The sequence below is a fragment of the Rhodofomes roseus genome (assembly GCF_022264815.1).
Source record: "Rhodofomes roseus strain CIRM-BRFM 1785 chromosome Unknown C8Q71scaffold_27, whole genome shotgun sequence".
Classification (NCBI taxonomy): Eukaryota; Fungi; Basidiomycota; class Agaricomycetes; order Polyporales; family Fomitopsidaceae; genus Rhodofomes; species Rhodofomes roseus.
The window spans coordinates 22135-45595 of NW_025952983.1; the positions used below are offsets into that span (position 1 = coordinate 22135).

At 56.9% G+C, this 23461-nt stretch overlaps 9 protein-coding genes across 9 annotated transcripts; 6 read left to right on the plus strand and 3 right to left on the minus strand.

Moving 5' to 3' along the window:
* Nucleotides 1-379: 379 nt before the first annotated feature.
* On the plus strand, nt 380-2518 carry C8Q71DRAFT_910790 (ABC-2 type transporter-domain-containing protein; the record flags this gene model as incomplete). The annotated part of the gene is made up of 4 exons (XM_047929101.1): nt 380-573; nt 630-825; nt 2046-2228; nt 2283-2518. The coding sequence occupies 4 exons, from the start codon at nt 380-382 to the stop codon at nt 2298-2300; spliced, it is 591 nt and encodes a 196-aa protein (XP_047774287.1). The 3' UTR covers nt 2301-2518.
* Nucleotides 2519-2586: 68 nt separating this feature from the next.
* Nucleotides 2587-3982, plus strand: C8Q71DRAFT_782794 (nicotinamide N-methyltransferase). The gene is made up of 8 exons (XM_047924947.1): nt 2587-2641; nt 2695-2745; nt 2801-2940; nt 2998-3130; nt 3195-3293; nt 3343-3450; nt 3497-3685; nt 3734-3982. The coding sequence occupies exons 2-8, from the start codon at nt 2698-2700 to the stop codon at nt 3809-3811; spliced, it is 795 nt and encodes a 264-aa protein (XP_047774288.1). The 5' UTR covers nt 2587-2641; nt 2695-2697; the 3' UTR covers nt 3812-3982.
* Nucleotides 3983-4124: 142 nt separating this feature from the next.
* Nucleotides 4125-8191, plus strand: C8Q71DRAFT_305682 (uncharacterized protein). Its single transcript, XM_047917693.1, has 19 exons — nt 4125-4672; nt 4731-4748; nt 4807-4940; nt 5002-5070; nt 5117-5249; nt 5303-5325; nt 5388-5439; nt 5497-5644; nt 5698-5745; nt 5801-5888; nt 5935-6053; nt 6111-6264; nt 6319-6330; nt 6387-6984; nt 7039-7300; nt 7366-7560; nt 7625-7650; nt 7705-7852; nt 7917-8191. Exons 1-19 carry the CDS (start codon nt 4263-4265, stop codon nt 8115-8117), a joined length of 2838 nt encoding a protein of 945 aa, XP_047774289.1. The 5' UTR covers nt 4125-4262; the 3' UTR covers nt 8118-8191.
* Nucleotides 8192-8466: 275 nt separating this feature from the next.
* On the minus strand, nt 8467-10932 carry C8Q71DRAFT_799051 (uncharacterized protein; the record flags this gene model as incomplete). Its single annotated transcript, XM_047925865.1, has 4 exons — nt 8467-8523; nt 8574-10200; nt 10248-10604; nt 10658-10932. 4 exons carry the CDS (start codon nt 10930-10932, stop codon nt 8467-8469), a joined length of 2316 nt encoding a protein of 771 aa, XP_047774290.1.
* A 302-nt stretch (nt 10933-11234) lies between these two features.
* Nucleotides 11235-11918, plus strand: C8Q71DRAFT_799052 (uncharacterized protein; the record flags this gene model as incomplete). Its single annotated transcript, XM_047925866.1, has 2 exons — nt 11235-11476; nt 11531-11918. The coding sequence occupies 2 exons, from the start codon at nt 11235-11237 to the stop codon at nt 11916-11918; spliced, it is 630 nt and encodes a 209-aa protein (XP_047774291.1).
* Nucleotides 11919-12408: 490 nt separating this feature from the next.
* Nucleotides 12409-13539, minus strand: C8Q71DRAFT_850858 (mitochondrial ribosomal protein L16). The gene is made up of 5 exons (XM_047926737.1): nt 13508-13539; nt 13030-13406; nt 12922-12977; nt 12802-12869; nt 12409-12746 (listed from the first exon to the last, which is right to left on the minus strand). The coding sequence occupies exons 2-5, from the start codon at nt 13393-13395 to the stop codon at nt 12610-12612; spliced, it is 627 nt and encodes a 208-aa protein (XP_047774292.1). The 5' UTR covers nt 13396-13406; nt 13508-13539; the 3' UTR covers nt 12409-12609.
* On the plus strand, nt 13540-15866 carry C8Q71DRAFT_782804 (pre-mRNA processing factor 3-domain-containing protein). Its single transcript, XM_047924948.1, has 7 exons — nt 13540-13651; nt 13703-13709; nt 13798-13830; nt 13880-14140; nt 14193-14861; nt 14921-15017; nt 15070-15866. Exons 1-7 carry the CDS (start codon nt 13587-13589, stop codon nt 15762-15764), a joined length of 1827 nt encoding a protein of 608 aa, XP_047774293.1. The 5' UTR covers nt 13540-13586; the 3' UTR covers nt 15765-15866.
* Nucleotides 15867-16044: 178 nt separating this feature from the next.
* On the minus strand, nt 16045-17975 carry C8Q71DRAFT_782810 (uncharacterized protein). The gene has a single exon (XM_047924949.1). It carries the CDS (start codon nt 17477-17479, stop codon nt 16151-16153), a length of 1329 nt encoding a protein of 442 aa, XP_047774294.1. The 5' UTR covers nt 17480-17975; the 3' UTR covers nt 16045-16150.
* A 7-nt stretch (nt 17976-17982) lies between these two features.
* C8Q71DRAFT_850861 (uncharacterized protein) lies at nt 17983-21003 on the plus strand (the record flags this gene model as incomplete). The annotated part of the gene is made up of 3 exons (XM_047926738.1): nt 17983-18483; nt 18530-18644; nt 18689-21003. The coding sequence occupies exons 1-3, from the start codon at nt 18325-18327 to the stop codon at nt 21001-21003; spliced, it is 2589 nt and encodes an 862-aa protein (XP_047774295.1). The 5' UTR covers nt 17983-18324.
* Nucleotides 21004-23461: the final 2458 nt, after the last annotated feature.

Genomic DNA, 23461 nt, shown 5'->3' on the forward strand with positions numbered 1-23461 from the left:
CGGCCTATGCGGCCAGCAGACCCCCTCCGGTTCTCCTCAAGTGCGCACGCACTCTTTGCCCATTGACACTGCAGACGTGCGTCAATGTACACGTTGCGGTTTGGCTCGGGTGACAGTCTGCGGGCAAGGTTTTTGGTGAGTTCTTCTTGTCATCGCCGTGTTTGGCAATGCAGATATGACGAACTGATGTCCACTTCCCTCGCAGGTTCTATGATGACTGGGCATGAACTTGCGTAGGTGCCCACGGCTTCTTGCCCTCGACGTCGTACAGCCCCGCGACCGAACTCAGCGTGCCCGCGCTCGAGCCCCGGCGGCTCTCTCCCCATCTCAAACTTTAAGGCGTGGGGCCTTCGGAGTCCTGTTTGCGGCACTCTCGACCATGGCGGAGATCCCGGCACTCTTCATCCAACGACCTATCGTACAGCGGCACTCGCGGGCGGCGATGTACCATCCGTTCGTTGAGTCACTCGCGCTGACACTCGTTGACATTCCGATCACCATCCTTACGCTCGTTCTGTTCACTATAATTCTCTATTTCCTCGTCGGTCTGCAAGAGGATGCGGGCAAGTTCTTGTGAGTGTCAAGTTAATACCTTTGCGTCACGGTTGCGTTGACTCACGGACGTTTAGCATCTTCCTACTGTTCGTCTTCGCTATGACGATCACGATGAAGAGCTGGTTCCGCGCGCTCGCTGCGCTGTTCGCGAGCGCCGCCCCCGCCCAGGCTGTCGCCGGTGTCTCGGTCTTGATCCTGACCCTCTACACGGGTTACACCATCCCCCAGCCGTCCATGATCGGAGCTCTGCGCTGGATCACCTACATCAACGTAAGCGTACTTCTGTCTGGCAACGAGCTCCCTTGCATCCACCGCCTTCACCTGGACAAAGTGCGCGCGCTGTGGCTTGCCTCGAACCGTCCCGCGCGTGTTTTCGACGTGCCTCAATCATGGAGGAGCCAGGATGAGGCATGCCGGGTGTACCGGCCAGCAACTCATGTCGCGCGGCATCGCCACTTGACAACAACAACACAATACGGGTCGCGCGTCGTACGCAATCGCGAGCATGAATGTGAGGCTCGGGACACAGCCGGCGTACGACCGCATGCCAACAGTGTCATTGCTCCGAGCCGTGGCGGGACGCGCTTCGCTGATGCAAGCACAGCGCGCTGCCTATGTACGTACTAACTACTTACTACTTACTACTGACGCCTTCCCATGTAGCGCAACCTACTCGTCTCGCTCCCCTTGCATCTCAGTCACCACCGGCATCGACAAACGTCGAAACGAGCAACCGGCGCCCGTGATTCCCATCCGTGCGATCTTACCGGGAAGGCACCATGACGGCCTGCCGCGCTTCGCATGCCCTCGCACCCCCGACGCGCAACATCCAGCTGACCAGGTGTCGACACAAGGATGCCTCGAGGAGCTAAACGGTGAGCATGACCCTACATGTCGTGCACGCGCCAGTTGACAATTGCAAGGCCTGCAGAGTATATACGTCAGCAATGCACTTCGTACCGCGAACCACCGGACGGCCACTGCTCGGACACGTGTTGGCTGGTTACAGATCTGCCGTCTTGTACATGTCCCGCTGTGTATTATACTAGTCAGGAAAATGTAATGCTAGTGGATTGACACTACAGAGATATATTACATTTTGGGTGGCTTCCTGATGTCAGAACTGCCGCAAAGTCTATGATCACAACCATTTCTCTCGATACCATTATCAACGGTACTACGACACAACCTATTCTACAGCCACAATGGACTGCTATCTACCGTAAGATATTCCTATGGGACCCTATCTACCACCTATGATCGTCTACAAGGCGCTATGGACGACTATATAGTAGGTGCCAGCAGCTATGACACTGATAGCACCTATCCTGGCGATGTATCTAGGGCAGCCGCTATGCCTAAAATACCTTTTTCCTGATGTACTTAGTGCTGGTGGTAGATGCTTATTGCAACGACTGCTTCCCCGACAGGCAGGTGGGTCTACGTCGTGCCTTTCAATGTGATCTGAACTCACCTTGCCCGTGGCACAGGGAGAAATCTCAGCTCTCGTGAACCTTTGCAGGACACTCGGTGGATTCAGCGTTGCCTACTTCCAGGTGCCATGGGCGACGAAGTACGGCGCTTTGCAGGCCTTTGGTGTTGAGGCCGCGATTGTCGCCGGATTATTCCTACTGATTGTGCCCGCGTTGCAAATCAAGGGCGCTTACCTGAGGGTGAGAGACATCTGCGTGCCTTTATTGTTTGAGAAACTTACCGAGGACGGAAAGGCTCGTTTCTCTGGATAGGTCCCGGATAGGTTCCTTGATCTCTGCAACCAGCCACTTCAGGCGGGATTGTCAGCGGCGCTGGAAATGGCGCAGGCTATTGGGGACGCAACATTTGTAGCGTGTAGCATAGGTGTTTCTGACTATGCTTATGGAGGATACACATCTACCAGTGTACGACTTGTGTTGCGGGCTCAGTGTCCAACGTTCGACTCTGAGGCCTGAGGGCTCGGAGTGAGCGATGAGAACGGCGCTTGTCAACATGAGCGCTTGAGCGATCTTCAGTTTCTGCGGGCGCTTACCCACTCTCTAACCTACTCCCATTGGCGATCATACGACGTATCGTGTTCAGAGTCCCACAGGTAGCACCTTATCACGCGTCCAGTAGAGTGTCCATGTAGGCTAAACGAAGTAGAACATGTCAGACACAGAAGAGATCGATCTGGGTCTCGACTCAGTATTCACGGTGAGTGAGCATCGTCTTCATGTTACAGCTAACATACGAGATTCATGGAAGATAGGAGCAACCAAGACCACCTTCTCCTGAACCGACGACATCTATATACAAGCGAGAAAATCGGGATGGTACGAGCGATCATAATGATTGGTCGGAAATCACCATTCGACTGGTTGGGTCGCATCCACTGTGGGGACATTACTTGTGCGTACCTGCGGGCTTCGTACTACTCTGTTCAGGGCTCCGATTCACGACCTGCAGATGGAATGCATCTCGCGCTTTTGCGTCGTATCTCGATGCCCATCCAGACCTGTATCTTGGCCGTACCGTGCTGGAGCTCGGCGCTGGAGGTGGATTGCCTGGTATTGTCGCCGCGAAGAATGGCGCTCGTACGGTTGGCGAAAACATATTCGCTCCGAAACAATTGCTGATCAGTTGCACATTATATATCCTTCCAGGTCGTGCTGACCGATTATCCGGACAGAACTCTTCTCGAGAACCTAGACTTCAATGTAAACGCGAATGTTCCACCGCATGAGTCGCACGTACAGGTTAAGGTGAGGCTGTGTTGCAAGCGTATAGTATGTGTTCTGACAAGCAGACAAGGGGTACATCTGGGGCAAACCCGTTCAACCGCTCCTAGAAGCCCTGGGTCCAAACGCTTCAAGATACAACCTGATCATTATGTCCGATTTGATCTTCAACCATTCCCAGGTCTGTCGTCTCCCCACCATGTGATGTCTATACTTACATCCTTCAGCACGACGCCCTCCTGAGTACATGTGAAGAAACGCTATCTGTACGAGAGAGGTCTGAAAGAGCAGAACCATGTCTCCTCGTCTTCTACACGCATCACAGGCCACACCTTGCGCACCGGGACATGGGGTTCTTCAGCAAAGCTCAGGAACGCGGATGGACCTGCGAAGAGATACTGACCCAGAAGTTCCCCGTGAGTGATCTTGCGACCATGTGGGTTGACGCTGCTTGACGCATGCAGCCTATGTTTCCCGAGGACCCCGGCGAGGAGGAAGTACGGGCTACTGTGCATGGCTGGCGGCTTACCCGCCGTCTGTGAGAATAAGCTACGGTGCAATATGCACTTCCGGAAAGAGGGCAGCAGCCCAACAGCAGCCCTCGCTGCGCTGTCTGCACCGCTCGGCGTTTCATAGGCTTACCACCATCATGTGCATCGTATACATCACACTTGCCAGTGAATGTACTGCGATTCTGGCCCCGTCAGTTGGAATTGACTTCAAATCGTTCCGCCGCCCGCTCACAGAGTTCCTGTGTAACACAAAGGCACAGGTCGAGTGGCTTGTACATTCGACTCATTATTCAGCAGGACAGCGTAAATATCGTGAATTGTCGATCGTTCTAATGATCTCCGAGTTTCTCGGACTTCCACGACCCCATTGCGCCGGCTCGAGTGATGGAATATCGCGCGACTGTGCTCCCTTCTGACGCTCACTATCCCATATACGAGGGGCTTCGACTCGACGGCGAGCTACCTGCCTTGTCTCGACAGGATGGACAAGCAGCGAGTCTCGAAGACGAGGGTTCTGCGCTTCATCGCTGCAGGCTTGCTGACTCTCAGTGCTTTGGTCTCTGTCTTGCTGTCTCACGCGTCGTTCATCGCGTCGGAACGCGTCCAGCGCGTCCAAGTACCCTTGCATGCGGCAGAGATACTACGGAAATGTGCTGCTCTCGAGCTGAAGCCTGGTCCGCCCCAGGACTTCCATACACGGGCACAGTCAGATAGGTTCCAGCCCGGGACGAAGCCTCTGCTTATCCGCAACGCGACACTATGGACGGGACACTTGGATGGTCTCGAAGTGGTGCAGGGCAATCTGTACCTCGACAAAGGGCTCATTGGCGATGTGGGAGAAGTCGCCGTGGATATGTTGGATGAGGAAGTGACAATCATTGACGCGAATGGGTAAGTTATGTTGCTTAGCGGCGAGTTCGTCTGGAGTTGTGATTGACTTGGTGTGTAGAGCGTGGGTCACGCCTGGGTGCGTCGGGAAAATGGCTCGCGTTGTAGGCCGTATCATTGACATAGTAGACGCGTAGGATCATCGACGTCCATTCGCACCTAGCGGTGGAAGCCCTACCTGCCCTCGAAGGCGCGATTGATGGGAACTCCCTCAAGGGGATCACGCAGCCATGGCTGAGGTCTATCGACGCCTTGAACACGCATGATGAAGGTTCTATTGCATCAGTTAGGTCATTGAAGCCCTATCCGCTGAACCGCTCGTGCATCTCAAGGTTTTAAACACTCCATGGCTGGGGGCGTAACCACTTCGTTAATCCTTCCGGGCTCCGCGAATGCGATCGGTATGCACGTACTCAATGACCTACGCGTAATTGACACCTTGTCCAGGCGGCCAGGCATTCGTCATGAAGCTGCGACCGACCAGGGAGCGTTCTCCGACGTCCATGCTACTGGAGCCGCCATACAGTCTCAACGGGTCCGACGTGGACGCACCGTCTCCGCTACGCTGGCGATACATGAAGTACGTTCCGATGTAAATAACTCGACAGAAATCAAAACTCAAGCCTGCCATAGACATGCGTGTGGTGAAAACCCATGTGCGTCACACTGATCGAGTCTAGATCTTAGTACAGTCCATGATAATGAGCTGTACCAATAGCTCGCGTCTACAGCGGCACTCGCATGGACACTGCTTGGGCGTTCCGTTCAGCGTGAGTACCGCACCAATCTTGTGGCACTTGACCTGAGAATGCTCCTGGGACTCCCAGATACGACCATGCTCGCCACATCAAGGTCGCACAAGATGACTACTGCGCCAAAGCCACAGCCGGCGATTGGAATGCAGTCGCCGAGCAGACCTTCCCGGAGGACCTACAATGGGAGGCGCTCGTAGACGTGCTACGAGGTCGCGTCAAAGTGAGTGACCATGTACACACTAAGGTTTCCCCCTGCGTTTACGATATGGTCAGGTCAACACCCATTGTTATGAGGTGGTCGACTTTGATGACTTCGTCAGGGTGAGCGGTGGTTGAAACGACAGGGTGCTATGTGCCTACTTACTCTCTTCTGCAGTTGTCGAACGAGTTCAAGTTCGAAGTTGCCGCGTTTCACCATGCCCACGAAGCATATCTTGTGCCAGACCTGCTCAAAAGCGCCTATGGTATGCAACCCAGAGGTCTCACTGAGTGAATGCTCATGAGAGACAGGCCGTACGCCCGCGATCGCGATGTTCTTCGCGTTTTCGAGGTATAAGCGCGAGGCCTACAGGCATTCCGAGTTCGCACCGCGAATCTTGGCAGACAATGGAATACCCGTCATCATGAAGGTGTGCGTCCCATTGATTGATGGGTGCCAGTCGCTCATCAGGTTGAGTCGTCCTTAGTCGGACCATCCAGCTATACAATCGAGGTTCCTGGTGAACGAGGCCGGGTACGCACATTATTACGGCCTCCCAGAGAATATCGCTTTGGCGTCCGTCACGTCGACGCCCGCCAGGACTATTGGACTGGACCATCGGATTGGGTTCCTGAAAAAGGGTCGGTTCTGCATCACATTTCAATCGTAATGTCTTTGACGTTAGCCTCGCACAGGGTATGACGCAGGTACGCACTGATCGAGGGTCCAGCCACACGGATTGTACAGTGACGAATACTTGCAGACGTCGTCATCTGGGACAGCCACCCGCTCTCTCTCAGCGCCGCTCCCGCCCAAGTCATCATCGACGGCATTCCACAGCTCAACCCGTCTTACCCAGCAATTAAGCCCGCATCCTCCCAGCAAGCCCCACACACGCCGAATTGGGACGAAGAGGCCAAGACTACGCTCGAACATGAGGGACTGCCCCCGCTGGAGCCGGCACAGTCGACAGAAGGCGTCGTCGTCTTCACCAATGTGACGAGCGCGTGGGTACGCGATACCGGGGACTCGGAGATAGTGAATTTGCTGGCTGCTACGGGGGTCATCGGCACGGTCGTTGTCCGCGCAGGCAGGGTCGTCTGTCATGGCTCTATGTACGACTGCGTCTCGTACACTTCCAGTGCCGAAGCTACGCACGTAGACCTGCAAGGCGGCGCGTTGCAACCTGGCCTCATCACTTCTGGCTCCGCCATAGGGTTACAGGAGATCGCCATGGAGGTGTCCACGACAGACGGGGAGACGTACGATCCCCTCTCCGTAGATGTGCCCGCCATTGCTGGCGGGCTGGGATACATGCCCAGAGCTGTCGACGGGCTGCAATTCGGCACGCGCGATGCTTTGTGAGTTCAGTGACTACGATACTCAAGCGCACTTTGTACTGACGAGAAACGAAGACTGGCTTACCGCCACGGAGTCACCGTGGCCGTCAGCGCACCCATCCACTCATCCTTCCTAGGCGGCCTGAGCACTGCCTTCTCTCTCGGGGCCCCGCACAAGCTCCAAAAGGGCGCTGTCGTGCAGGAAGTCACCGCTGTGCACGTCAAGCTGGCTCCCGAAGGCGTGCCTAGTGTGAGCACACAGGTCGCGACCCTCCGGCATCTGCTGTTGAATCCTACGGATGGCGACGCTGCGAAGTACTTCCGACTCGTGACGAACGTCAGTGCTTTCACCACTTCCGCAACAGGGTCGTCAGAATTGACTCTGACTGGGGACTCGGACAGGGCACGCTTCCTCTTATTGTGGAGGCCAACAGCGCGGATATCATCGCTACTGTCATTCAGCTGAAGGAAGAGGTTGAGGTTGAGACGGGAACCCCTTTGACAGTGACGATCTCTGGTGGCGGCGAGTCCCACATATTGGCGAAGGAGCTGGGTGAAGCATCTGTGGGTGTCATTCTGAAGCCACCCAGGCCATACGTAAGCCTCTTTTCGGATCGGTGTGATGCTTGGTGTTTACGCAGCTTGCGACACATGCACGTAGCCCATGCAATGGGATCACATACGATAGTAAGTGCACACTCGCTTCTTGATTCATTGGCTGAGTAAGGTTCTTCTCTCTAGCCTCCCGGGACCCCCTGCTTCCGCAGATAGCGCAATTGCCGTCTTGCTGAAGCACAACGTCACCGTCGCACTCGGACCCCAGGGTGTGACCAACGAAGACTCAATGTACACATGGGCTGTCAGGAACCTTCGCTTCGACGCCGCATGGGTGAGCTCTTGCTGTCAGTCATAGCTAATAGCGCGGGTTGACAATCGATTGTCCTGGACCTTAGGCGCACTTGGAGGCACCCGACGTCGTGGATAAGGCCTCCGCCATTGCAATCGCCTCGTCTAACGTAGTCAGGCTGCTCGGCTTGCAGATTGCGTTTGGTGACGAGGACCTAGTAGCCACCATTGGCGGTGACCTGCTCAGTTTCGAGGGCAAGGTCGCAGCGGTGATTTCCCCGCGCAGGGGTTCGGTCGACATTTTCTGAGCCAGCGCTACGCAGCTACGTCAATGCAAAATGCAGTCTCCCTGCAACTCTTGTGGGTTTCATTTTGTAGTCAACTGCGACATCGCCGCGACTACGGATCATCAAGCTACTAATAGCACTACGAAGGATACAACATGGGACAGGCCACTACGGAACCAACGAAATGAACAAAGCTAGACATCGCATGATACAGAAATCGACGAACGGGTTGCGACTACAGTGGGATGAGTGAGCGACTGAGGTATGAGATGCGGTGATTTGCGACAGGACCAGCGTGCGTGCAAGATCGTCTAGGTGTAGGCTCATAAAGGCGTTACAGGTCGTACATACTTGAGTCTTCGTGCGTGCGCTAAGCTGCGTGGTGGAGATAGTCCTGGTACAGTTTGTCTACGAAAGTTTTGTCTGTCTGAAGGATGTGTCAGACGGCAGAAGTGCAACTGGACGAATGTCACTTACATGAATAAGGGCGAGCAACTCCCTGACGAATTCATTTTTTGGGAGTTCTTTGCTCAGTTCTTTTGGACCGATGGATGCAGCCGCCACGACTGCGTCCCGCGCAGCGTTGACATATAATCCTCCCGCTGTCACTTCCTCTGAGACATGGCCATTGGTGGCGGGCGCAGCCTTTGCCACGCCGTTCACTGCACGCTCTTTGCGCTTCCCCTTCGCTGTCTCGCTCGGCCCTGGCACAGGCGCCGTCGAAGGAGGCCGCACCCCCACGGTGACCTCGCCCTTAACGGGGTCGTCCCAGCCGCGCTCGATCTCCTCACGCTTCCGATCCCGCTCGGCCGCACGCTCCTGGCGCGTCTTCTTTTTCTTCCCTTCCTTTCCCGGGCCCTGACTCTGCTTCTCCTTGAGTCGGCTCGAGAACATCGCCGGGTCGCTAAGTGCACGCGTGTCCGTGAAGTCGAGCTCGACGATATCCTCCTGCGAGCGGTCGTCAAGCGGTGCGCGCGGATAGGGCCACAACTCCGAGTCGGCCTCAAAGGGCACGAGCTGGCGCGGCCCTGATGGTGGCTGGGGAGCAGAGTTAGCGGCGGTGACCGTCGACGCGGAATCGGACTGATTGATGCCATTGGTATGTCCGTTGGTAGTAGGCGGAAGAGCCGCGGGGGATGGTGTAAGGTGCTGCTGAGTGCTTGAGCGCGAGACGGGCCTCTGTGGATGCAAGGGTGGCGAGAAGGGGCCGATCCCTCGTATAGTCTGGCGGGGTGTCACGTCCCCTTGCACGCTAAAGGAAGTTGTCGCGCTCCTCGTGTCGGCGTGCTGAATAGCCAGCAGAGGCAAACCAGAGGACGAGCCCGCAGACAGGATCGCTGGATCGGCATCGACGTCGAGGGCCGTGCTTGTCGCCGAGTAATCAGATACGGACGCTATCTCGCCCTCGCTGTACTCCGTGTCGCCTTCGTACCGATTCGAGCGCGAGCGCCTCGAACCCGCAGAACTGGGTGCGGCAGAAGAAGCGCGGGAGTTGGAGTCGAAACCGAGCAAGGACGAGATGACGTCCTGATTGAGGATCTGTGGCAAGGTACTCGACGTCGGCTTCGGTGAGACGATCTGAATGTCCTCAGGATGGGCTGGAAGCGAGCTTGAGGGTGCCATGGGGGGCGCCTGAGGCGTGTGGCTGGGCCCGGGCATCGACTGCGAGGGGCCTTGTCCGGGAGTTGCGGATGCGAAGATTGAGTCGAGTAAGGCAAGACCCCTGTTGGGTGTAGGGGCCGACGGCGGGGGCACGGGTGGAGGCGTAGGTTGCGATAATTGTGGGCCTCCCAAAGCAGCGAACAGGTCTTGCACCGACATCTTCCTCGGTGCCGACGGTGCAGCTGCAGATGCTTCAGGCACCGGCGTGGATGAGGCACTCGGAAGAAGCTTAGCGAAGAGTTTGTCGAGCTCCGACCCTGAGACATTGGGTGTGCTATTGCCGCCATTAACTTGTGCTTCCTGTGCATCCACGGCCTGGACACCATTGGAGACAGATGCGCGACTCGCTGTGCGTAGGTGTGGGTTCGGAGGCGGCGGGTGGCCCGGGCCGTACCTGAATTCGTCGGGATAGGCCTTCCCTTCCTTAATGTAAGAGTGCAGGCTGCCGCACAATTAGGCACAGTGCGATCATGAAGGGAATGTACTCACCGCATCATAACATCTTTCAGGGGTTCCCTTGCATCCGTCGCAAACATCCAGAGCCCGATGGTGACAGAGGTGCCCTTCCATTCCTTGCTGGTCGTGGACGCGCTCTCCTGACGCGAGACAGCCACCTCCTCTGGAGTCAACTGTTTGAGCAGCACCGCATCGAAGCTCGCGCGATGTTCCGGTGGAACGGGGTACGGCAGGTTCATCGCGAGCCGCACTTGTGTAAACTTGGGGTAGTAGCGGAACGCGAGGTAGTCGCCCACAATTCCCACGTCGTCCTCGGGATAGATGGGGCGGATGTAGTCGTCTGTGCCTACGCGGTTCAGGATGAAGAATCCGTACGCAGGGTAGGTCTGTCTGATGTCAGTCCATCACGGCGTGCCCAGGACATGGACAGCAGTCTCACGCACTTTTCGAAGAGGAACATACTCCCCTCGTAACCCTGCTTCTCCCACTTGTTTGCATGATAGTGGTACACACATACATGGCTGAACTGGTCAAATATCGATAGGATAGACGGTTCACGTCGCCGGAGAACCTTCAGGTTGTTCTCGTAGATCGCTGGGGTCAGGCCAAACTGGCGCTGTGTTGCGGGCGATTGGGTCCGCTGGACGTAGGAGTTCTGAGCATCGTCTGCGTATACATTCGCAGCGTTTGATGCAGAGCGATGTCGTCGGGGGGCCATCGTAGAGTTCGTCGCTGAAGAGGTTCAAGTCAGGGTCGGGCTTGCCGTTCGCAGCTCGCGGTGGAGGCGCGTCACTATAATACTGAGTTACTACTGATAACTCATTGTGCAAAACAACTCAACTGAACCAGTGTAGCGAGCATAAAGTCATTGTAGGCTGGCTCACAAAGATTCAATTCATTAGTGCCAATAAATAATAGTGGAACCATATACTCGGGAAAATTGACCAAATATCACATAATAGCATTCGCGCCTCGCACTCGTTGCGACCGCGTAGATCCTACGCCAAAGTCTCCGCCAGCATGGTTCTAGCTGCTCTGCATCCCTGGTCCCAAAATGCAACAAGGGAAGCCAGACGTCTCATATTATCTGTGCTTCAGTCGCAGAAGGAACCTGTCGGCATCCACGACCTCTTGAAGCTCGTCGTAGAGCAGGAAGCTCAGAAGTCGAGGGCTTCACCCTCAAATGCGGACCAGCAAACCCTTCCGACATCTAGCAATACGCCCGAGCCTCCGTACCCAACCCATGTTATCAGGTCCATGAAGTGCGTGACTTATTCAGCTGTATATAATATTGTACTGAACGATACGGTGTGTAGGTACCTCAGGAGTATAGTCCTCCCTGATCTCATGCGCACGAAGGACGTTCGACGCGTCTACATTCAGAAAGAGCTTACTCCCGAGGAAATCGAGCAACGCAAGCGGACCGTCAAAGGGCACCGCAAGCAGGACACGCTCGCATCGACGACACACGGCGTCTGGAGGTTCGAGTTCCGCAATAGGCCTGTGCTGCCGAAGCCGAAGGAAGAGGTGATTCTTGGGGAGGAGGTGGGCGTCGGGGCCGACTGGTCGCACCTGAACCGCAGGAGGGGGAGGTCGAGGGTTCTGTCGGTGGTGAGGGACGTGAGGTGGCTGAAGAAGCTGGAGAAGGCACGGGAGGAGGCACTCGGGGAGTCTAATGAGACTGCTACTGTTGCATCCTCATAGTCCTGTACGCGCTCTACGTGCCAACTGATCCCAGTATTTGCTCAGTTCTATGGACGCGCGTGCCATTGCAACTCCTTGCGTGCTGACGGGCCATGCCACCGAGCGAAGCAGATTTTGCTGCTACTCCTCCCTACGACCGCACCTCGTATATCAGAGCTGCAGAAACATACCCAGTACGTGGAAAGCAGCAACAGTCATTCATTATTCCACGCATGACCGTAACACGCTGCTCATCAACCGAGTGCTTGATCCTGACGTGTTTGTTCAGCCTGCCGCTACGAAGCACGCACCTCGGAGGTGGACGATTCGTCTGTTAGTGCAAGAGATATGGTGTACAGGACACCCGGTTTTGACAATCTAAGCCGCAGAAACCTGGGCGAGCAGTTCCGACAAAAGCAAGGGCTTCGGCCTACTTTGGGTCGAGCATTCATGCAACCGGTCAGTCAGGTCATCTCAGACTGCCGTAGCCTTGTTTCGTGAGATCTGCGCACGTTTAGAACTCACTGGCAGGCCAAGTCAGACTTGCCGGAGACTCTTGCTGGACTTCCAGAGAGCAAGAAAGCGGGATGCACTACACTCTTCTCGTAGCACTGTACTTATGTACCCACTTACTACGGCGATTGGGGGAACGACACAAGCGACGGAGCACCCTGGTGAGAAACATAGGGATTGACACAGAGCGGTGCCATTACTATGGAGCGCGGTAAGGTGTGAGATCTAGCTTCGCAAGCTCCTCTCTCGGCAAGACCAAGTTACCCAGACGCGGTGGGGTGCTCTTCGTGATGAATTCCATGACACCCGGAAGCTTGGCCGCACCCAGGCGCAATACTGGGCATGGCCGTGTCAGAGGAAACCAATGTAAGGGAGGTAAAATGCTGCTCACCTGTGCGCGCGATTTCTGGTCGTATAGGGACACCGCCAATCTCAAAGATTACGCGACCGGGTGCAACGCTGCACACCACCATTAAACACACAGTCACACGAAGTCAAGACGTCAACGTACCCTGTCGCCCAGTACTCGAAGGTACCCTTTCCCTTACCCATACGGGTTTCATTTCCCTGCACAAATGTTAGTGCCATATCATACGCAAGTTCGCCAATGTTCACGCACCTTGATGCAAACCGGGATGTCAGGGAAGACCCTCAAGTATACCTTCGCGCCCTTCATTGGCTTGATAGCCCTCTTGATCGACTCCTCCGCCGACATAAGCTGCCTTGCAGTCATGCGCATCCCGTTTTCCTTGATTCGGATGCCATATTCGCCGTACGCGAGGGTTGTGCCCTTGATTGACCCGCCAGTTGGGATGGGGAGGAGACCCTTGTGATGTTTCAAGTACTTGACCCTTTTCGGCGCGAGCACACCCCTAAAGCGTACTCGAGATGGCGCAGAGGCTAGCGGATTCGACGCATGAGAGAAAATAGAGGTCGCTGGCCGACACGCTGCTAGCAGCGAGCGGGCAGATGGAAGTGCGAACATGAGGATGAAAGCTTCAACAAGACCGTTAGATTCGGTTAGAAGGCAGTAATAAGCGGGAGTTGAAACGTGAATAGTTCTGCATCATCGGAGGTTCAAGTATACTAACACTCCCCTGTTATGGCTCATCATGGACCGGCGCCACCGCCTTGCAGCTCTTGTCCACCACCCCCACCGCCACTATCTCGCTCGTTATGAGTGACCGAAAGCGACCCTTCGAGGGGAACGGCGATGCCGGAGTCGCAAAGAAGCTGAGAAGGTCAGTAATTTGCACATCACCATCGTAGAGTTACTCACAGCGAGCCCATAGTGACGCGGTAAGTCGCCCTCTTCTGTCTTATTCAAGGTGAATTCGTCTCTCACTTGCGTCGTGTCTGCTTCTATAACCCGTTTGTGCCCGGCCAGACGTCTGCCAATGGCTCATCATCTGGTACAGCGGTGAGTAATCTCCGGCTTCTGGTCGCGCTTGGCCCTCATGGTTCCGTAGATGTCTGCAGAGGTTCTCATCGCACAGAAGAAAGCAGAAATAGCCGCAAAGATAGCCGCAATGAAGAGGAAAGCTCCAGGAGCAGTAGCAGCATCGCCTTCACCCGCTCCTAAGCCTAGCCCTAGCCCTGCCGTTGCCACTCCTCCGCCTACATCCCATGCGTCGACCCCCACGGACGACCTCGCACGGCGGGTCGCTGAAGCGAAGAGGCGTGTTGCTGACGCGCAGAGCAAGTTGGCGGTGAAGGACAACCCGTACATGGTACGTTGTCACAGTGTCTCATCACATCGACTGGTCACTAACCTACGCACAGTCGGCTCCGCAGCGCGGCAAGAAGGCCCCGCCCGTCGTTGAGCCTACCCAGCAGGGTGCTGGTCTGAAGATGGCTGCACACCCTCTCCTTCTCGATACTTCGACTCCGGCCCCCCAGTCGAAGAAGGACCGCTACAAACCCATGCAGCCCAAGTTCGCCTCCATAAAGGCGAACGTACGCAATGCCCCTACACCACCTCCTGCCCCAGTCCCCGTCGCTCAGAAGGAAGCTTCCGCGAACCCGTACGCGGCGGGTGCAGCAGCAGCAGCAGAGAGTGGCTTCGAGGGGGCTCCCAAGGAGCGCGTCGGGCGGAGCATCAGGTTTAACCCGAAGGGCAAGTACGTCCAAATTGCCAATCAGGTCAGGCAGGAGGCGAAGCTCGAGGAACTGAAGCAGCGTATCGCCGAGAATGCTAAGAAGGCCGGCTTGGACGCGGAGTTTGAGACGCTTGAGAAGACTATCAGGCGCGAGCCGCCGCCTGCATCTGAGTGGTGGGATGCTGCCCTGCTGCCCAACAAGACGTATGACGACCTTGCGATGGGAATTGGTGCCATGAACATCCGCACGGACAATTCCCCGATCACGATGTATGTTCAACACCCCATACCCATACCCGCTCCTGGTGACAAGAACAAGGTGGCAATGAAACCCTTGAAGCTGACGAAGAAGGTTAGGGTTGAAACGAATAGCTGCTAGAAATCCACTGATATCGTTCCCTTCGTCTACAGGAGCAGAAGAAGATGAGGAAGCAACGTCGGCAGGCGGAATTGCAGGACAAACGAGACAGGATTCGTATGGGTCTTATCCCCCCGGATCCACCGAAGGGTATGCAAATTCCGCTATTGTTGCTTACTTCGATTGACCATGTCGATCACAGTCCGCTTGGCCAACCTGATGAAGGTCCTGACGTCGGATGCCGTCCAAGACCCGACGCGCGTCGAGGCTCGCGTCCGGCGCGAGGTCGCCATGCGCAAGCACGCGCACGAGAAGATGAATACGGAGCGGAAGCTCACGGACGATCAGCGGCGAGAGAAGATCGAGACCAAGAAGGCCGAGGAAGAGAAGAAAGGCGTCTACGGCGCGGTTTTCAAGGTCAAGACGCTCTCGGATCCTTCGCATCGCTTCAAGGTGCGCAAGAACGCAGAGCAGATGAGCCTCACAGGCGCGTGCATCTTCAACCCTGCATTTAGCCTGGTGTACATCGAGGGAGCGGCAAAGTTCATACGCCAATACAAGCGGCTCATGCTGCACCGTATCGCGTGGACCGAGCCGGCGCGTGAGCGTGGTAACGAGGACGTGGAGTTGGATGAAGGCGAGGAGGGTGAGGGTAGCCCTGACAAGGGCAAGGCCAGAGCCGTATCGGCGAGTCCCGGCGAGGAGGGTGCGGTGTCGCTGGAGGATAACCACTGCTGGATGATATGGGAGGGTCAGTTGCGCGATCGGGCGTTCAGTAACTTCAAGCCGAAGAGCTGCCCGACGGATGCCGCTGCGAAGGAAGTTCTAGGTCAGAAGCTGGCGGGGTACTGGGACCAGGCGAAGAACTGGAAGCCCGAGGAAGAGGAGTTGTTCTGATCGCTGGCTACCTAGGTTCCGCCTTGCTGGTATGGTTCTGTACGTTAGTTGCGCCTCATTAGTTAAGCATATGTGGATCTGTGCATTGAAGTCCGACGACGGTTTCGTAGAGACGTTCGTTGCCGCCGTTTCCACTGCAGGAAGCTGTCATACGGCCGTCGATGTGAGTGCCCGGACGACAGCGTCCCGACGGTACAGAGATGAGGAATGGTTGGGTACGTATCATTCAGATATGTTCTCGCACCACGCAATGCAGAACATAGTCTAAGAGATAGTGATAGACGGGCATACATGGTTATACATTGTACATACAGGCATAGGGGCATATTGTTCGCACAATCTACTTATCAGAGTCGTTCCGGGTGACGTGCATGGGCTCGATACCATTACGCCTGCACTTCCGTCAGAAGAGTCGTCAGCCAACGCTCAACCACGCCGGCACATTCCTTAGCAGCCTCCTGGTGGTCCGACCGCACCTTGAGCAGAGCGACCTTCCCGAACTTGTCGGAGTGCCATCGCAAGAGTTCGGTGATGACCTTCTTCCTAGACGACATCCCCCGTGCGCTCGCGCGCAACGGGTGGAGGATGAACTCCTTCACCGCCTCGTAGGTAATGTGCTCCGGCGAGTAGACCGCATGGAAGACCGGCCAAGGCATTAGATCTCCCGGGATACCCGTTAGCGCCTCTGCACACTTCAACGCCTCCCATTTCGCATCGTAGAGCTCGAAGGCCTCCACAACCTGACGCGCCCGCTCCTCGTTTGCGCGTCGCTCCTCTGCTCTGCGGAGGGATTCTGCTTTGCGACGCGCTTGCTCCTCTAGCCTCTCCTCTCTCGCCTTTCGTGCCGCCTCAGCACGTCTCTCTTTCTCCTCACGTCTGCGTCTTTCTTCCTCTTGCTTGCGTCGTGCCTCTTCGATGTGTTGCTTATGAATGGCATTCAGCCTTGCGAGCTTGGCGAGGCGTTCTGCTTCCTGGCGGCGTTCCTCCTGCTTCCGCAGCCTCGTCAACTCCCTGCGTTCCCGTTTGAGGCGGCGCCTCTCCTCAGGCGGTGCGGCTTCCATCGCCATGGCCTGGCCTGCCTCCGTTTCGGGTCCGATCTCCCGCTTCATCTGTTCGAGGTATTCCGCGGCGTACTGGTTCAGGGCCCGCGTCCGCGAAGAGTACTTGGCACGCTGCACCTTCAGGTCCTCCTGGTGCAACGTCTCGTACCACGGCGCCAGATCGGCCATCTTCGCCAGCTCGTTGGCCATATGGATGTCGTACTTATCCAGCGGTTCGGCGAATGCATTGTCGACGTGTTCGGGGTTGGTGTACGCTTCGAGGATCTCGATGGCGCTCGCAGCTGAAATGAGCTTGTCTTGCGCCTTTCTGTCCTTAGCCAAGGCGTTTCGAGCGTTAGACGCACGATTCGCTTTTTTCTTGGGAGGGGCGAGGGGCGTCTCGACGGGTGGTGCTGCAGGAGCTCCTTCGCCGCCAGGCTGTGGATTGGTGATCAACGGCGGGGACGCGTTGGCATGTACCGGTGGCCGTACTCGAGCACCAGGTCGCTTGGGGAGTCCTTTGATGTCGAGAGGAAGCTGGGAGGCGTAAGGATGGGCGCGACGACGAAGCGAGCTGGTAGTCTTACGGCCACGGCCATGGTAATCGGGCGGAATAGGCTTCGTGCATGCGCCCGCGCATGCGTGACCTAGCAGTCGTCGGAAGAGGCCGACCATCACTGTATTTGTCTCGTTGGCGGTTTCGCTGGGTGGAATGGCTTCCGATCACGCTCACAGCCCAGCGATGCAAGCACTACTCTGCGAGAGTGACCTGTAGTTAGCATAGGCGGAAATGGGAAGGCTGCCACTGGACACGAACCTTGACGTAGACGGGTGGGTGGCGGCTTGATCTTGACGACTTCGGACGTACTCTGGACTGTCTTGATGGGCGGACGGACGAAAAGGCGGGTCTGACCTCCTTTGGCAGCAATATATACTCACCGTCGTAGGGGGCCACGCAGGCGACCATAAAACGCCTCCCACGAATGGAATAGTGCATGATCTTCAACGCCACATGGCGAGGTGGGCAGTGGCAGGCTTTGATGACATGCATCTGAAAGTGGGACGACGATGAAGCTGACGAAAGAGCCGCTTCGGCTCGAACATTCGAAGTTCTACCTTCTCGCCACAAGCAATATGCCCACCTATCACTGAGCCGGCGATCTGGAATGTCACTTCGTGGCACCGGTTAGAGGACAATGGACCCTGAGCTTCTGTTCATGCCTTCGCCTCGTGGTTGGCTTGGGTGCACAGCCCGACTAGTCGTACCTTGAACCGGCGTGGCCACATCAGGCACATAAGCGAAGAACGAGAGCGGTGCACGGGCGCTCCGTGATCTTGTGTGGTCAGTAGCCTCGAGGCACAGAAGCCAAGCTCAAGGGCTCAAAGTCCGGATCTGACGGATACAGTGCGATCAGAAGCTAATCTCGATCCTTTGCTTTGATCTGTGGCGACACTGTGGCGACCGATCTCCTCCTCCTACTCCTCCGCGGACGGTCATCGCCACGTCGGGCGCTACTCCAATGGACAAAGCACATCAAAGACACCATGGTCGGAAGACAAGTCTTCTTAGTAAAGCAAGGAGCAACAAAGCCATTGAGCGCAACTTCGTGATGCAGCCACTGGGCGCGCGGTGGTCCATGTCAAAGCGTGGTGCAGCCACAAAGGCAACGTCCAGCTCGGTGAGTCTTCTTGCGACGAAGGACAGCATCGGCTTCGAGTATTTAGGGGGGCAGGCAAGGCGGGGTGGAGAGCAAGGACTCACCATCTACTCTCGCATTCGATCCGCTAAGCTCTCGCCTCAAATCCGTCGCAAGTTCGCAAGTCGTACCTGCCTCAGCCTGTGAGTACTTGTGGCGCGTCTCTGTACATCCACATACTGACCAGGCCTTTCGCAGCGTCTAGCCATGCCGAAAGTCTCCACCAAATCTGCCAAGGCCACCGCTGCCATGCAGTCGCACCCCCGATACAACACACGCGCTGCTGCCGCCGCCAGGAAGAAGGAGCAGGAGGACTCCAACGCCGAATTACAACGCCAGCTCAGGAGGACGCCACGAGGATGGAGGCCGAGGCCCTCGAGCGTCACGCGTCGCGGTCCCGCAGCGCGGAAGGCAAAGGGCAAAGGTCGTCAGCAGCCCGCTAGTCCTCGTGGCGCGACGCCCGGGCCCTCAAGCTCGACGCCGAAGCCCAGCAGCTCCAGGAGGGTTGCCTTCGCACGTGCTAGCCAGGACCGCTCCGACGACGGCTTGACGGACGCTGACGCGGAACACGAGATCGACGACATGGGGTCCGTCTCCGCATCGACGGATGCCGACGGTGACACCGCGATGGGAAACGACGACCGCGACGAGATAGGCGACGACGAGGCACCCAACCGCGGGCGGTGGGGCCCCGTGACCGTTGCGAGGAGGGGAGGCATGCTGGGCAACGGCCTCCACCCCGTCGTCGATCACCAGGCTGGGCCAGTCAACCCTCAGCTGCCTACGTTCTACCGCAACATGCAGTACAATGACTTCAACCTCATGGGCGATGCGATCCCTGGTGGGCTGAATCTTCAGGGACCGTTCGGGTACGGCCAGCACCAACCCCTGATCGAGCAATTCGGTCAAGGCGCCTTTCCTCAGCCGCTCGGCGCCCCCGTCGGTCGACCCTTTATGGGCATGATGAACCATCAGGCCATGCCAGCGGGCGCGGCGTTCCAGCCTGCCGGAGGCGCAGGGAACCAGATGGCCATGGGCATGGGCATGACGCCTAATTTCGGTGCAGCGAACCGTCACTTCTTCGGCCAGCCACTCGCGGGCGGAGGCAATCAGCACCTGGGCGCGATGGTACAGCAGCTCAACGTCAGAGACGGACACCCGCACTCCTTTGGCGCCTATAACACACAGTTCGTCAGCAACGGAGGGAACCAGCCGTATATTGGTGCTGGCGATCAGCAAGGCATGGCACCTTTGGCCAACCTACCCTTCGTCAACGCGGGTAACCCAGTCGTGCCAGTTGGCGCCGACAATGGTCTCTTCATGGGCGACGCAAACCAGGGCTTCATGGGTGCCGCCGCTGATGCGTCGGTCCTCAACGGGCCTGCACAAGATATGCACGTGCAGCACCAGAACTGGGACGGCGACGTCACAGGGGAATACTTGAATGCCGACGAGCTCGTCGCTAGGATGCCTTCTCCACCCGAGTTCTTTGACCAAGCTCCCGTTGTCCCCCCCTTCCAGCCTCTCGCCGACAATCGCTCGCTGTCGCCGGCGTCGGCCGCCGGAACCACCGCAGGCGATGTCCAACCGCAGGCGGGACCATCATCCTGGCAGACTGCCGACGGTTTCCATTCGCAGGCAGGTTCCCCGTACGAGCAAACAGCGGTCACTCCCCAACCTCAGGCGGGACCATCGAACTGGCAGACTGGGGCCGAGGCTGTCCCATCGCAGGCAGGTTCCCCATACGAGCAAACAGCGGCCACCCCCCAGCCGCAGGAGGGACCATCGAACTGGCAGACTGCCGACGCTGTCCCATCGCAGGCAGGTTCCCCATACGTGCAAACAGCGGCCACTCCCCAACCGTCGAACTGGCAGATTGCCGAATCTGTCCACTCGCAAGCAAGTTCCCCGTACGAGCAAACAGCGGCCACTCCCCAACCGCAGGAGGGGCCATCGAACTGGCAGACTACCGAGGCTGTCCCATCGCAGGCAGGTTCCCCGTACGAGCAAACCGCGGCCACTCCCCATCCCCAAGCGGACCCTCCAATTCACGCGCAGTCCCCTTCTCAGTCTTCATCCGCGGCGACACCCAGAGGGGAAGATCAGTCCCAAGCGGACACCCCTGCGTCGCAAGGCCAGGCGAGCAACGGAGGAGCGGCTGATGAAGAGTCGGTCGCTGACGAGGACGATGTCGAGTCGCAAGGCAGTAGGGCATCCACTGAACGTCTCTACTCCGACAGAGAGCAATCGACAGCTGCGTCGGAGATCTCTAACGACCCACCAGAAATCTCTGACGCGGCGCGGGACTTCGACTTCGGACCGAGAATTCGTCAGGAACAACTGGGGCCTTCTGGGCGTCGCTACCAGAGGGCTAACGGCACCTGGGTCGACGTGATCGAGAACGCGGATCCGATGCGTGTTTGGGGCTTTGTGGAGGGAACCGGGCTGCCGTTCGATCCTGCACGCGTCAAGCGCTTCAGGTGGGACGTCGAGCTGCAATGAGAGTCGGATACTAGAGTCTTCTTTTCAGTCTCAGATATGATTAATATGCACGCACACTCTTTCTCACCATGTCTCAGATACTATGTCACACACTCCCTACCATGCTTATTTTTCTTATGCATCCCGTGTCTTGCAAATGTTGCCTGTGCTATACTAGTACTCAAGTAGATTTCTGCATTAATGTGATTTTCTGCGCGGAACGAGAGAGGGGCCTAGTAAACATTAATATTCATCGACGCCGGCGTATGAGTACAGTCACAGTCACATACACGTCCTCCGAGGTAGACGTCGGACGACTGTCTGTCATGGAGGTTAATATGTGTACAGCTATCTATAAACAGAGCCCCCATCATTCTGCATCCTGCATAGAGCGTGGAGGAGTGACATACGCACCATGTCGAGGCTGTACCGCATGAGCCCAGATCAAAATTTGTCAAGGCTTTGTCATACGTGACAGCATTTGAACTATTGATACTGTCGAGGGATTACCAAGGTCGAAACTAGGTTTAAGACCGCTGACAAGTATCATTGTGTGTCACTGCAATGGTGCGTGTGCTTTACCAGACCATAGTGTATGGATCACCCCGTACAACTCGCCGGATGAGTACTCAGAAGTCACCCGTCAGACCATGGGCCGTATGGGCGACGATCAGTAGGGATCTACGGCCTCGTAGAATTCGGGCGGGGGATACGAACAGATGACCCCGTCCGTCCTGTTTCGTGGCGGCGCTGAGGATACCGCACGGTGTCAATGCAGTGTCGCCAGAAACCACCGGCGAAGAACGACGAACCCCAAGATGGGCCACCATATCACAAAGGATTCTTTACATCGGATCATTAAGTTTGGAAAGGCGCCAAACTCACCAAGGTTGTGTAACAGGAGCGCTGATTGAACGATGTCTCCATTGAGGCCCACAGCTTTGCCCTTCCTCAAAATACCTGGGCGAACGTCTGAGATCTCCCAGTGTTACCTTCTGCCTGAGCTTCCCTTCCGCCGAAGTGAGTGGCTATAGATAGCCTGCATACATCGCGTCAGCGCTTGGTCATTGACCGTCTTGCCAGAAATACCTGTACCGATGTCTCCTATTGCTCAACAGCCCCTGGACCTTGGCCGTGACTTCGAGTCTTGCAAGTTCACGGGGCATACGTGATCACCTTTGGAAAACCCACCGTGGACGTCTGGCGATCCGCGCACGGCCGACTCGACCATGTAGCGCGTCTCGCCGAATTCGTAGAAGCCCCTCCACAAGGGCTAGCTCCCATCATCGACGCCGAACGCAACCTCATCATCATCCCCGACCGCGGCCAGGGCTCGCCCATCCTCTGGGTCTTCAACCTCACCGACGGTCAGCTCATCCGTAAGCCTGAGCTCTACGGCTCGTTGGCCGGCGTCCCGCTTCAGTACGCCAATGGCAAGGCCCTCGTCGCCGTAGAGGAAGGCGAGAGCCCTGACAAGCCCGACGGTCTCACCACCCTGCTCCTCTGCGATGTCGCCGGCGACGGCTGGCTCCTCGGCGGCGTCAACCTGCCCGCGCGCCTCAAGGCTCGCGAGCAAAAGCGGCTCAACACCGTCGGAGGCGTGCTCGTACCTGTCCAGCTCCGATCTAACGGAGACATCATCGCGACGTCCTCCGAGGCGTGGCACGACAAGATGGACGTCCTGCACTGGCGCGGGGCCTACGTCCCGGACTTCCCTGATCCGGATGTGAGCTTCGAGCTCGGATTGTCAGTAGAGGACGGCGACCGCATCCATCCGACATGCAGCGCACCGCTAGATGACCGCAGCTTCCTAATGGCCGTCTCCGAGGCGGACAGCGGTGCACTTTCTTCTGGGGACGGGTCCCAAACCTCGATCTACGCCATTGATGCGGAGGCTATGTCCGTCCGGTGGCGCTCAGAGCCTGTCGGAGGTTCTGTCCATGATGTTCGATATGTCGCTCCCCTTGACGTGGTCGTCGCATTCGGCAAGCACGACAATGGAGACGCCGTGCAAGCCGACCCGTTCGCCTTCGTGCTCGTGCTTGACCCTGCGACAGGGATCCAGCGACGGGTGGAGACCATCAGCCACCGTATACACGGCAACCCAGTAGCACAATGCCAGCTCAGCCAAAAGGCAGACGGCGGTTTCACAGTGGTTGTCGTCTTCCGGGATGGATCAACGTGTGTCACAGACTTGAAGCAGTTCTTGGAGCGAGGATTTCTGCGGGAAGGCGAGCGTCTAGTAGTGAAATCGCCACGGGAGATTTTCAGGGTATTAGAAGCTGTGGGTGTAGTGGAACAGACGGTAATTATGGCTACCAATAATGGGAGTGGGTCCCTACGCACCCAGTACGTCAACCTCGAGTAAAGCAATGTACCTATGTCTCCCACCGTGAATACGAATCAAAACGACTGGGTCAGCCCCTACCTTCAATCCGTTTCAGGACGCAGATATTTCTGGTGTTGTGCGTGAGAGCTC

Bases quoted from the DNA above. Each gene is read 5' to 3' on its own strand.
- C8Q71DRAFT_782810 (XM_047924949.1), bottom strand. From the start codon at position 17,479: ATGGTCGGCCTCTTCCGACGACTGCTAGGTCACGCATGCGCGGGCGCA.
- C8Q71DRAFT_782794 (XM_047924947.1), top strand. From the start codon at position 2,698: ATGTCAGACACAGAAGAGATCGATCTGGGTCTCGACTCAGTATTCACG. The intron at 2,941-2,997 runs GTGCGTACCTGC...CACGACCTGCAG, and splicing joins CCACTGTGGGGACATTACTT to ATGGAATGCATCTCGCGCTT. The intron at 3,686-3,733 runs GTGAGTGATCTT...TGACGCATGCAG, and splicing joins TACTGACCCAGAAGTTCCCC to CCTATGTTTCCCGAGGACCC.
- C8Q71DRAFT_850858 (XM_047926737.1), bottom strand. From the start codon at position 13,395: ATGTTCGCACTTCCATCTGCCCGCTCGCTGCTAGCAGCGTGTCGGCCA. The intron at 12,978-13,029 runs GTGCGTGAACAT...ACATTTGTGCAG, and splicing joins ACATCCCGGTTTGCATCAAG to GGAAATGAAACCCGTATGGG. The intron at 12,870-12,921 runs GTACGTTGACGT...GGTGGTGTGCAG, and splicing joins TTCGAGTACTGGGCGACAGG to CGTTGCACCCGGTCGCGTAA.
- C8Q71DRAFT_305682 (XM_047917693.1), top strand. From the start codon at position 4,263: ATGGACAAGCAGCGAGTCTCGAAGACGAGGGTTCTGCGCTTCATCGCT. The intron at 5,440-5,496 runs GTGAGTACCGCA...TGGGACTCCCAG, and splicing joins GCTTGGGCGTTCCGTTCAGC to ATACGACCATGCTCGCCACA. The intron at 7,651-7,704 runs GTAAGTGCACAC...TCTTCTCTCTAG, and splicing joins CAATGGGATCACATACGATA to CCTCCCGGGACCCCCTGCTT.
- C8Q71DRAFT_782804 (XM_047924948.1), top strand. From the start codon at position 13,587: ATGAGTGACCGAAAGCGACCCTTCGAGGGGAACGGCGATGCCGGAGTC. The intron at 13,831-13,879 runs GTGAGTAATCTC...ATGGTTCCGTAG, and splicing joins GCTCATCATCTGGTACAGCG to ATGTCTGCAGAGGTTCTCAT. The intron at 15,018-15,069 runs GTATGCAAATTC...TGTCGATCACAG, and splicing joins CCCCCCGGATCCACCGAAGG to TCCGCTTGGCCAACCTGATG.